Genomic DNA, 12,767 nt, shown 5'->3' with positions numbered 1-12,767 from the left:
AGTCTTGATGGTTCAAAACTTCTTCCATTTAAGAATGATGGAGGCCACTGTGTTCTTGGGGACCTTCAATGGTTCCCGTGTAGCTCAATTGGTAGAGCATGGCGCTTGCAACGCCAGGGTTGTGGGTTCGATTCCCACAGGGGGCCAGTATGGGAAGAAATTTTTTTTTTAATGCACTCACTAACTGTAAGTTGCTCTGGATAACAGCGTATACTAAAATGTAATGCTGCAGAAATATTTTGGTACAGTTCCCCAGATCTGTGCCTCGACACAATCCTGTCTCGGAGCTCTATGGACAATTCCTTCGACCTCATGGCTTGGTTTTTGTTCTGACATGCACTATCAACTGTAGGACCTTATATAGACAGGTGTGTGCCTTTCCAAATCATGTCCAATCAATTGAATTTACCACAGGTGGATTCCAATCAAGTTGTAGAAACATCTCAAGGATGATCAATGGAAACAGGATGCACCTGAGGTCAATTTCGAGTGTCATAGCAAAGGGTCTGAATACTTATGTAAATAAGGTATTGATTTATTTTTAATACATTTGCAAACATTTCTTAAAACCTGTTTTCACTTTGTCATTATGGGGTATTGTGTGTAGATTGCTGAGGATTATATATATATTTTTATCCATTTTAGAATAAGGCTGTAACGTAACAAAATGTGGAAAAAGTCAAGGGGTACTTTCCCGAAGGCACTGTATGTGTGTGTGTGTGTAGTGTATGTGTATACGTATGTTTGTTTGTGTGTGTGTGTGTGTACAGTAGGTGTGCATGTGTGTTTTATTCCAAGTGGTCTTTGTAGTTGGCCTGGGCATTATCCTGAGACTTCCCCTCCTGCAGGTCAATCCTGTCATTTCAGGCACAGCAGCCTCTGCCAATGTTATTTTACAACAACTCTCTCAGAAGCGTGTCACAGCTCCTGCACAGCTCCCCTGTTTCACAGAGAATACCCAATTACCTGCTTCTCTGTATGCTGATCCTATTTACTATTATTATTATTGTATTCTTTGATATTATTTTAAAAAACTGCATGGGAATCACCCAAAACCCCAAACACAATTTATTTGGATTCCTGCTTCTTTGGTTCAATCACCATTAATGGAAATAAAAACATGCAAAGAGACTTCTCTTCTCTTCTCACCTTGAACGTCTTTCACAGACAGTTACTTCAATTCGTAGGATGTTGAGATTACTTCATAGAAATACAGCACTGTATATATTACATTCAGTAAGACATAGCACAGGGACATGCCATTTCAATTTCATGTGTTTTTTCTTCTCCTTCCAAATCTGTCATTCACCAGGCAAAAAAGAAAGCTCAGCTTGATGACTCTCTAGCTAGCTAACACATTGGAATGCATTGTGCTTGGCTGTCTGAGCTGTGGCGGCTTTGTCCAACTGGGTGGGAAAGTAAGTATAACAAGAGGTCCAGTGAAAGTGACAGGATCCTGCTCCTAATTAGACTGTCAGCATAGCGTGAGGGGAATTAAGAGCTGCACTTCTTTCCAGAGGAGAAAACCCTTATTATTGGCCAGGGAGAAGCATCAGCTTTGTCAGAGAGGAGCTGGATTATCATCTGTGGAAAGAGGATTTTTGCTGAAGCCTCTGTAAGATAATTGAGTAAGATATCCTAATTTCTTATTCCTCGACGAGGTACCTATTTTCTAGTAGCTAATAACCATGAAAATATTTTTCAGAGATGTTATAAAAATACCTTCGATTTATTAATCGAATGATTTGCATGTAGTTTGATGTCATAATCCGAGGAGGAAATTCTAACAACACAACTCCTCGCATAGAACCTACAGGAATCATTGATTTGATATTAATTATTTTGTCAGAGCCTATTCTTTTGTGGAATGTCAGTTACATGTTCCACAACACGAGTCACCCACAGTTCAGTGTCCCTGTTGAGCCTTGCAGGGGTGAACCAACCTCGCAAGGCCAGTCATGCATTCCTCCACGAGGAAACTGAACATGGAATGCGATGAGGATGAGGATCCCTTCCTCCTCCTTATGCTGTGTGCCATCTTGCGTTGGGTGTGCAAAGAGGGGGATGTTTAACATAACAATAGACATACTGGCACACTACCAGTAGCCTTGGAAAGTAGATGTAAAGTAGATTGGTAAATTAGGGCCTCTCAAACTACTGTAATGTATGTGGGTGGGACCACTGGGGCCAGGATCCGTCATGAACTGTTACCCGATTAATTCAGTTCCTGAAAAAGTTGGGCTGCCAATGGACTGTGAATGATAGGGGGAAAAAAGTGTGTTTGTTTGGTTGTGGGTTAAGAAAAGCTTAAATGAAACTCCTCAGAGACAGAGGGACTAAATAAACCCACCTCAGGACACAGGTGTAGAAGCCGTTGTCCTCCAGCTCAGCTGAGCGGAACCAGATGGAGTCATCCTCCTTGCTGAGCCGATGGCCGGAGAAGATGATAGGCTCCTCCGAGTCCCCTTTGTTTTTGTACCAGATGAGTCGGAGCTTGGCGCTCTGGGCCATGGAGTAGTTGGTCCTGATGTAGCTGTAGAACAGGGCGCACTTCACCCTCACTGGTTCCCCTGCTAGGACCCGGTACCTCCTCAGGTCCACCGACCAATCAATGCAGCCATCCACTATGGAGGAGGAAGTAGTACATGGTTAGGAACTGATGGAAACAGAGTGGTTGTTGGAGTATGCAATACTACTCACACTAAAACAAGGAACTAAGAGCCTAAACCTTATCCTACATATTGGAGCAATGCAAACCCAGGAGCATAATGGTTCTATAGACAATGGAAGCAACTAAACCTATACCGTGGGGGTCAAATTCAAATGAAGCCTAAAGTATTCACACTAGTGCCATGCATTAGGATGATTGTCATCTTATCACACATTAATCTCCTCCATTTGGATTTTAATTTGCCTCCAAAAATGGGAGCTCTCTAGCTAGGCTTCAAAGGCATTTCACGTTCTACTCAGAAATGTGCAGCCTCTGTCATCTCTCTCCATTTTCATCCATAGGTGAGGAGTGGTAAAAAACAAACACAGGAACCTGTGAACCAGTGAAACAATAATAGCATATGAGATGGAGAGGTAGGGAAGGTCGTAGCCACTGTCACACTAATGCATGGTTATTTAGGATAAACCACTTAGCATCGAAGGAACTGCTGTTGTAAAAGACAGGCAAATAAAGCCTTGAGGCAAGGCAAAGAAGGCAATATACTCTACAATGAACACAGTTCATTTTCAAATCATAACTACTGTAATTAAACGTTTTAACTGTACTGTATATCTATGGACAAAAATGACTAGTGAATTGCCTAAAATGAAAAGCTACTCTCCCCATTGCGTGACTACAGTACAGTATGTGCTTTCACATTACAAACCCAAATGCCAGGTCAGCCAGTAACATGACTGGACAACTCATTGAAGACATGAAGTCAGTCTTTTTGTCATCAGTCATAATAGCCATTGAGTCAGAGGATCAAAAATAAGGAAATAAACTAGAAGAGAAAAGTAGGGTATGCCTCATTTTATTTTCTGGCAGCCCCAATCGACACAGAAACGCGGTTGCACATCAATGCAATTACAGAAGTATGTTCATACAGACTCCAGGTAATACATCTCCACGCTCTCTGTGTCCCATAAAATGTGTATACATTCAAAATCTGTCCACTGTCATTTGTGTTGAGGTCTCCCACCACCAAGGCCGATTTACAGTACAGATTTTGTTATATACATTTTACTCTGATAATTTTTCTCACGCCAGGTTGGAAATTAATTACAGACACAGCCAGGTAATAAAAATTGATGAGGGGAAGTGGCATCAATCAAATGAGGAGGAGGTGATGGCTCCAAACTGTAGGCTGGAGCCAAGGGGAGGGGTTACGATGGGAGGTGATGTTCCCTGAGTTTATTTGTGAGAGCTCAGGCGTGTGGAAGATGAGATGCAAGAGAAGCAGAAGCAGTACACATTAGTCCGGTCTGCTAGGTTAATGTGTTGTCTTTCAGACAAAAGGCAGAGTGAACCAACGCTGAGTGCACAGGTTACAGATTACATAAACGGGCGCCGGAGAAGCAGCCATATGTTGCCCGAGGTCACAGCCGCAATGCACTTTTCTGGATGATTCAATCATTGTTGCCTTCTTGTGTTTGCCACTGTGGCAGGGTTTAGGAGGGGAGCCATTAATTGCGACGACAAGGCCTAACACGGCCAGATATATAATTCCAGTCAGCTGCTGCACCGGATCCCTATTTGCACAGTGCCACCTTTGATATTTGCATATGGATGTGGCCCAAATTTGAGTCTGAAAATAACTTAGAATTAAGTATGAGTGAGGAAGTAAGGAAAGGGCACTGTCATAAAGATAGCTGCAAAACCTTAGCAGCCCACTGGTGTGGACAGAGCGGACTTATGTTATATAATAACCCAATGTCCTGAAACTGTCCATTAACTTTCTCAACTTTTCAAGTAAAGCAACTGAAAAACTGAAATATAGCCTGCTAAAAAGGTGAATAAAGGCAGCAGACGAAATTAAATAATGAAATAATGAAATCCAGACGAATACGCACAGACGCAGGAGCACGGCCGGACACACACACACACACACACACACACACACACACACACACACACACACACACACACACACACACACACACACAGTGTGTGTCGTCACAAAGAGGCTGTCATCCAGTGCATCAGGTGTTTAGCTGCTGGTCGTCAGCCCTCACAGCTACTAAGCCCAACACAGAACCCCAATGCATTGTAAAATCCTGCGTAGAACTCAGCACCTGCTGCAATAATAATAGCTTGACCTGGCTGCTGCACACTGGCCAAGTCTATCATGAAGCAGTATAGCAATTTCAGCCATGACAGCTGAGAGGAGGGAAAAGTCAATGTCAGAGCTATAGCCCACCAAATACTTTGTGCTGATGTGCAATTTCAGTCCCCGACTTGCATTTGATAGCTTGTTTATTATTTTCTTGAAAAATTGGAATGAATAGCTTTCAGTGGACATGTATCTTTACACAGGTATAAAATTGGGGACCAGAGGTAGCAGTCATTTCAATATGAATCCAGAAATGAGTTACACTCTGGCGCAGACAAAACCAATCTTATCAGAGGGAAATAAATATGGAGATGGGGGGAGGGTTATGGCCCCCTCCCTGTTATTGAGCTGGAAAGGCAGTTTATCAACGCACAACTTAGGCCATTTTAAATAAATCGACTTGACCACAGAGGCCCGTCCAGACCACAAAACGGATTAGAATTTATTTGCCATGTCGAACACTCTGTAGGGATATTTGATAGGGTATTACACTGTTTTGTTTTCCCAGTCTCTTGAATTTTAATATGGCTCAGGCACATTCTTTTACAGCACATTACTCAGTAATGCAGAGGGACTAGTGAGTTAAATAATGCCACAGCGTATTGTGTGTAGGTTACAAACGTCTTAGTGCTATACAGAGGGGAAAGACTTGTCAACAGTTATATCATTTCTTCATGAAATTACTGATCTCAAGCACATTGAAGTAACAGCCTAAATTTGAACGTTTTATTAGTTGTATGACTCGTGGATTGCATAAAATTATACAGCGATATAATGTATGTAGGGTATGTATTTCTCAAAAAGATGCATACTATTTAAGGGCTCTTTGATCCATGTAAATATAAAATAGTATTGTAGTACATAACATGATTAGCCTACAACTTTGCCGAACCATTCCTTAGTATGGGAAGAAAGAAGGACACTGCCAACATGCCTTGATCAAGGAGCTAGCTGTGCAGGAGGCATAAAGAAGAACCAGGGCACCCCAGGGAGACAGTAGGACGTCAAGGGAGAGAAACAGTGGACATCAAAGAGACATCTGGTAGAGTCAAATCTTTGTGTACTCAACTAACATGATAATCATGTCCTGATACAACCGCTGGATGGAGTGGTTTGAGAGCTTTGTTGCTCTTTCAATGTCTGCCAATCAGGCGTGCATGTACAGTGAGGGAAAAAAAGTATTTGATCCCCTGCTGATTTTGTACGTTTGCCCACTGACAAAGACATGATCAGTCTATCATTTTAATGGTAGGGTTATTTGAACAGCGAGAGACAGAATACATTTTTAAAAATCCAGAAAAAACGCATGTCAAAAATGTTATAAATTGATTTGCATTTTAATGAGGGAAATAAGTATTTGACCCCTCTGCAAAACATGACTTAGGTCACAGAGGTCAGACATTTCTTGTAGTTGGCCACCAGGTTTGCACACATCTCAGGAGGGATTTTGTTCCACTCCTCTTTGCAGATCTTCTCCAAGTCATTAAGGTTTCAAGGCTGACGTTAGGCAACTCGAACCTTCAGCTCCCTCCACAGATTTTCTATGGGATTAAGGTCTGGAGACTGGCTAGGCCACTCCAGGACCTTAATGTGCTTCTTCTTGAGCCACTCCTTTGTTGCCTTGGCCATGTGTTTTGGGTCATTGTCATGCTGGAATACCCATCCACGACCCATTTTCAATGCCCTGGCTGAGGGAAGGAGGTTCTCACTCAATATTTTACGGTACATGGCCCCATCCATCATCCCTTTGATGCGGTGAAGTTGTCCTGTCCCCTTAGCAGAAAAACACCCCCAAAGCATAATGTTTCCACCTCCATGTTTGACGGTGGGGATGGTGTTCTTGGGGTCATAGGCAGCATTCCTCCTCCTCCAAACACGGCGAGTTGAGTTAATGCCAAAGAGCTAAATTTTGGTCTCATCTGACCACAACACTTTCACCCAGTTTTCCTCTGAATCATTCAGATGTTCATTGGCAAACTTCAGACGGGCCTGTATATGTGCTTTCTTGAGCAGGGAGACCTTGCGGGCGCTGCAGGATTTCAGTCCTTCACGGCGTAGTGTGTACCAATTGTTTTCTTGGTGTCTATGGTCCCAGCTGCCTTGAGATCATTGACAAGATCCTCCCGTGTAGTTCTGGTCTGATTCCTCACCGTTCTCATGATCATTGCAACTCCACGAGGTGAAATCTTGCATGGAGCCCCAGGCCGAGGGAGATTGACAGTTCTTTTGTGTTTCTTCCAATGCGAATAATCGCACCAACTGTTGTCACCTTCTCACCAAGCTGCTTGCCGATGGTCTTGTAGCCCATTCCAGCCTTGTGTAGGTCTACAATCTTGTCCTTGACATCCTTGGAGAGCTCTTTGGTCTTGGCCATGGTGGAGAGTTTGGAATTGATTGATTGCTTCTGTGGACAGGTGTCTTTTATACAGGTAACAAGCTGAGATTTGGAGCACTCCCTTTAAGAGTGTGCTCCTAATCTCAGCTCGTTACCTGTATAAAATACACCTGGGAGCCAGAAATCTTTCTGATTGAGAGGGGGTCAAATACTTATTTCCCTCATTAAAATGCAAATCAATTTATAACATTTTTGACATGCGTTTTTCTGGATTTTGTTGTTGTTATTCTGTCTCTCACTGTTCAAATAAACCTACCATTAAAATTATAGACTGATTATTTCTTTGTCAGTGAGCAAACAAACAAAATCAGCAGGGGATCAAATACTTTTTTCCCTCACTGTATGTGAGCTTTGTTTGGCAGGTTATATATTGAACCACTAGCCAACATGACAGAATGCTGTTGAATATGTGAAACAGAAACATATTAAAACATTTCACACTTGAGGAGTGTTCCACTGTAAACTATTATTTTTAATGATTCACTATGTCACGGTCGATATAAAAATCAAAAACCATTCCAATTGTGATTTCTATGTAGATAACAAACCCCTCTTTCTACATGCTCAAATGCCTTTTCATTTGAGCTTGCCATAAGAAATCAGGTCAAAATAACACAATCATATGATAATGATATTGAAATTAGAAAGGCAATCATGTCACAGGGAAAAAACGACATCTTCTGAAGAGGTCCGTAATGAGAAAGAATAAGTTTCGTTTCAGTTTTGGCTGGAAACAAATTACCCTGTTCATTTACATCAATAATCAGGGAATAATGGATGGAAATAAAACAAGGATGGAGGGAAAACCAAACATTTCCTTCCCCTGTTTGTCTTGTTTCTTTGAGTGAATCCCGCAGTCCATTACCAGAGCATCAATTCATAACTGTCCCAGAGTCAGCATCTGGCGAAAACAGACAAAGCGAGGGTGGAGAAAGCTAGGAGGACGAGAACACAACAAGACATTTAAATCACCCTGCAAGACAACTGATGAATGTCTCTATAACTGGCAGCTTAAGACTCCGCTTAATTCAAAAATAATCAAATGCACACAATAGACTGTAATTGCCTGGAGTTGATTTCTGTTGACAGAAATAGATTTGCATTGTATTCACCCAACATGCTGTTTTTCATTCTGCTGGGCTCGGCTGTTCTAAGATGAACCACACAGACAAAGGCACAAAGACATCTAACTCCAGTTTATGTCCTTAGTGTAATTCTGCTCTGCACTCTGAGAGCAGGATGTGTAATAATAATAATAATAATAATAATAATAATAATAATAATAATACAGTAAGCCTACATACTATAATCCATTGTTATTACGCTACAGAAATGTCGAAATGCAGATGCCTTAAGGTGGTCCTCTGTAGCTCAATTGGTAGAGCATGGCGCTTGTAACGCCAGGGTAGTGGGTTCGATCCCTGGGACCACCCATACACAAAAAAAAATGTATGCACGCATGACTGTAAGTCGCTTTGGATAAAAGCGTCTGCTAAATGGCATATTATATGTATGCACACATGACTGTAAGTCGCTTTGGATAAAAGCGTCTGCTAAATGGCACATTATTACAGACGTCTTCCTTAAGATTCCTTGATAAAGTTATGATTATTATGTTATTTATTTCAGAATAAAAATGTATTTCTGTTAAATGGCTTAAATACAGTGGTTATAGAGTTTATTTGAGGCCATGTGTACATTCTTACTGTATTATTGTACTTACTCTGATCAATGGCGAGGCCTCTGAATGTACTAATGCCTTTCACCTGGGACAATAAAACAACCGGTGGGAAAAGAAAAGCCTTGTTATGTTCACGAACAGGGAGCCCTAGCTTTTACGAGCCCAGTCTCCTCACTCCACAAACTTCAACACATTGCCTTTCTGAAACCATTGCCCTCTGAGGAACTCAATCCATCCTGTGTTTTGTGTGTTCAAACCCCATTTGTCACAGTGGCGCTGGAGTGTGGTGGAGTAGCCTGGGCATTTGTCAGTTCTAAGGTGCATGGCTGCGTTCCGCCGTATACCCTCCACCCTCCTCCCTCTCCGACCCCAGTGCGTATAGCTGGCTGGGAGCCAGAATAGCTCCTTGTGCAGGTTGCTTTACTTTGCTTGTCATTAATAAAGAGAAGTGGCCCTGCACCTGTCCACTGACAGGGCCCCCACAGAGACCATAGCCTGAGAGAGAGAGAGAGTTCCGAATACACTGGGCTGCTTAATGAACTAGTTCAAACCACAGTGTCATGTTGCTGTTGGACAGCCTGCCATTTCCTCCTTGGTTGCTGATGTTTCCTCTCCTCGCCGTGCATCACTGTTAGAGTGACATTTGCTTCTGACAGTCAATCACGTCTAACTGAGGGAGCCCTACTGTAGCAGCGAGGATGGAGACCCAAGGATAGGAGCTCACTGAGGACTTCCATATTTCCCCCACTACAGTCAATCAGGTCAGCTGGGCAGATGGCAATGCTAATCATGTACACTACCTGTTTTAGTTTAAAGACCTTTAATTTACAACACAGGAGATGGGGGATTTGGTCTCTCTCTTAGAATGTACTGGAAAACTAATTCAGGATGTAGGGCTACTCTCTCTACTGTAACATAAACAGCAGAACCTAAAGTGAACTCTATAACTAACCTAACTTTGAAAATGCTTAACACAAGCAAAAACCCCTCCCAGAATCGATAGCATACATTATGCCTATGTGAACATCTTAATCTATCTAAAATCCCCCTGACACTATTTCAATACACTAACCATTTGAACGATAACAAGGGATTAATGTTGATTCCCTCATTACCTCCCTCCCCCCTCCTCACCAAGGCTGACATCACCTTTACACTTTACCTGGCTAACATCCAAAGTAACTTAAATACTGTATGCCACTTGGAGAGAAGAGAGAGTCATAGTTCGTTATGCCATCAACTACATCAAGTTGCATCACTCTCCAGAAACAGAGGGAAAGGCTTCTGCCCTATGGGACATTCTGTCTTGGACTAGTCTTCCTTATTTATGCCATCTACAGTAATTAGGATAATATACAATGTGCCAACGTACAGTCAATACTGTACCGTCCGTCTGTTTATGAAGAGCATTCACTGCTTCCCTGATGAAACTGTTCACTCACCGACATAATTCTGCTGTCTAATAATGATAATAATGAAATAATCCTGGTTCTTAGAAAGATCCAAGGTCTCCATAAAGCTGGTTTATGTTAGTCACTGTAATGATGTACCGTAGTAGATTAATACAATACATTCTTCAAACATTTCGAGAACTTAAATTAAAGTCTCAGATCCTGAACAGAGTGAAGAGAGGCCAACGATTATGAAGCGAAGGCCGCCTGACATGAAAAATATTTACTGGGAATTTGGCAAGAACATTCAAGCTAGTCAACCAATGCCTTTCAATCTACGTCGTACACATCAAGGTCTTCCAAGCGCACAGAATTAGTTACACTGCTCTAAACTTAATCTAAATCCAGGAGTGTGTGTGTGTGTGTGTGTGTGTGTGTGTGTGTGTGTGTGTGTGTGTGTGTGTGTGTGTTTGTCAATGCCATACTTTTAAAGCAGTGGTTGTCCAAGAGGTAGGGAGGCACAGAGCAATAATATCACAAGTTGGCAGCAGTTGCACAGCTAGTCGTGTCACCTTGCTACCTGCTGCTTGTCTGGACTGCAGCATTCTTTCCCTGACCCACCTCACAACACACTACCTGCCCAATGCCAGCCCAGCCAGGTAATGGGACCGAAATATTCATAACTTTATTAAAGGGTATGAAATATCTAGGAGTTTCTGTCTACTGTATCTTTGATCTCATTACATTAGTTCATCACTCTGAAATGGTGAGCATTAAAACCCAATAAAATCATTAAAATATAGTCTACCTTTGAAAATCAAATTGTATTACCTTAATTTGAATCATTATTCAATTAAATATTGATTATAAAAAATTAATTAAGGGCTTATTGTGAACACTGATGATATTGATATTGTTATGGATACCAATAATACATACACCAAAATGTATAGAAATTTGAAAATAATACACGGATATTCAGCTAACAAGTGACCTGAGTTGAAGTGAAACTAGCATTGTTATACAGCAACAGCATGAGGATATGTTAAATTTCTGAGCAGAATATAGCCTGGTACTCTGAGAATTTGTTTTGGCTGCTACTGTCGCGTGCTGTATGTGTGGTTCCATGGTGCCATGCTTCAATGTCCTCATTAGCTAGCCGCTTCTCATGAGACATTAGATTTTCTATTGGAGCCGGAGCCGGCGCCGGTGCCAGAGACACTCCGAAAGAGCCCTTTCATATGTGGCCAGCCCTCATAATTCAAGGACAATTTAACATTGCCCCGCAGACACAGTCACAACTCCCACCAACATGTCCTGCAGAAAGACTTCTGACGTGTTTTACCATTAACCAGCTAACCTTGACCACCAGTCCGAGAAAAAGTTTGACGCCCCAAGAAATGCAGCTAGTTACTTTATTTACATCAACCACGGATCCCAATCAACCACGTTTGGTCATTCTATAGAGACCACAGGGAGAAACAGATCTCAACAAGTTGGATTATGCTCATTATTTAATGACTGAGAATGTGTTTTAATGATTAAATATGCTTTAATGTACTGTACCTTTCTGATCGAATGCCTGTAGGAATTGAAGACTAGACTCAAGCCTCTCTCTTCTGCCATCTCTCACCAACGGTTGTATTTACATTGTTAAATTCTCCCTCCTCGTTGGTGTTATGTATCTATTTTGCATTTAGTGGTGAACCATAATGTGAGAATCTGCACCTGTTTCCGTTCCTTTACAAGTTAATGAGGAAACGAGTTGGCCTAATTACCAAATCTCCCTGCGGATGTTCTCCAGTTTACACTGATCAAAACAAATAACACTCTCCTGTTCTGTTCCCTCTCTGGATCACTCAGAGGCCTTTAAGAAACCCAACCAAAGCTCTCACTTTGACCAATGATAGGCTACGTTGTTATTTCAAACATGGTAGATGTAAATACACCAATAGGAAACTTTGTGATGAGAATTGTATATGTTCAGAAATCAAACAACCCAAATTAGGAGTCCGGGGACCTGTTCTACACCAGATGTGGCAGTCCTAAAAGTGTTCCAACATAAGCTTACTCAGTGTATCTATTTAATTGTATGCGTTCTCTCTAATTCGAACAACAAGCCTGTTGTCTGCTATGAAGGAATGAAGCTCAACATTCATCTGAGCTCCTAGAGTGTGCAGCTCTCCTTTTCTTTTTCACGCTCAACAACCACAAAGAGCCTGTGTTGGTAAATGAATATGGTGGGTAATATACAGCATAGTATTACAGCAACATGTGAGTTAGAATGCATTGACTGCCATTGCACTGTGGCAATTACCAAAGGTGTTCGGGATGTGCAGGGCTGACGGCTTTCGGCTGTTAGAGAGCACTGTTTATACCAGGAGGACAGCACATGTCATACTGATGACACCCACTATGGTGATGGGGGAGCATGGGGAATAGAGAAAGAGAAGGATGAAGAGAGGGAGGAGGAGGGA

General features: G+C 41.9%; 1 protein-coding gene across 1 annotated transcript in view; it reads right to left on the bottom strand.

The window, feature by feature from the left end:
• LOC311107952 (X-linked interleukin-1 receptor accessory protein-like 2) overlaps positions 1-12,767 on the bottom strand; it is a gene marked incomplete at both ends in the record, with an annotated part of 286,318 nt that overhangs the window by 117,829 nt on the left and 155,722 nt on the right. Inside the window, one exon of the mRNA XM_084150578.1 lies at positions 2,351-2,624. Coding sequence (XP_084006704.1) covers positions 2,351-2,624 — 274 coding nt within the window. The remainder of the gene's footprint in view (positions 1-2,350; positions 2,625-12,767) is intronic.

This window comes from Coregonus lavaretus, assembly GCF_964263955.1.
Source record: "Coregonus lavaretus genome assembly, chromosome: 32".
Classification (NCBI taxonomy): Eukaryota; Metazoa; Chordata; class Actinopteri; order Salmoniformes; family Salmonidae; genus Coregonus; species Coregonus lavaretus.
This window is presented reverse-complemented; position numbering and strand designations above follow the sequence as displayed.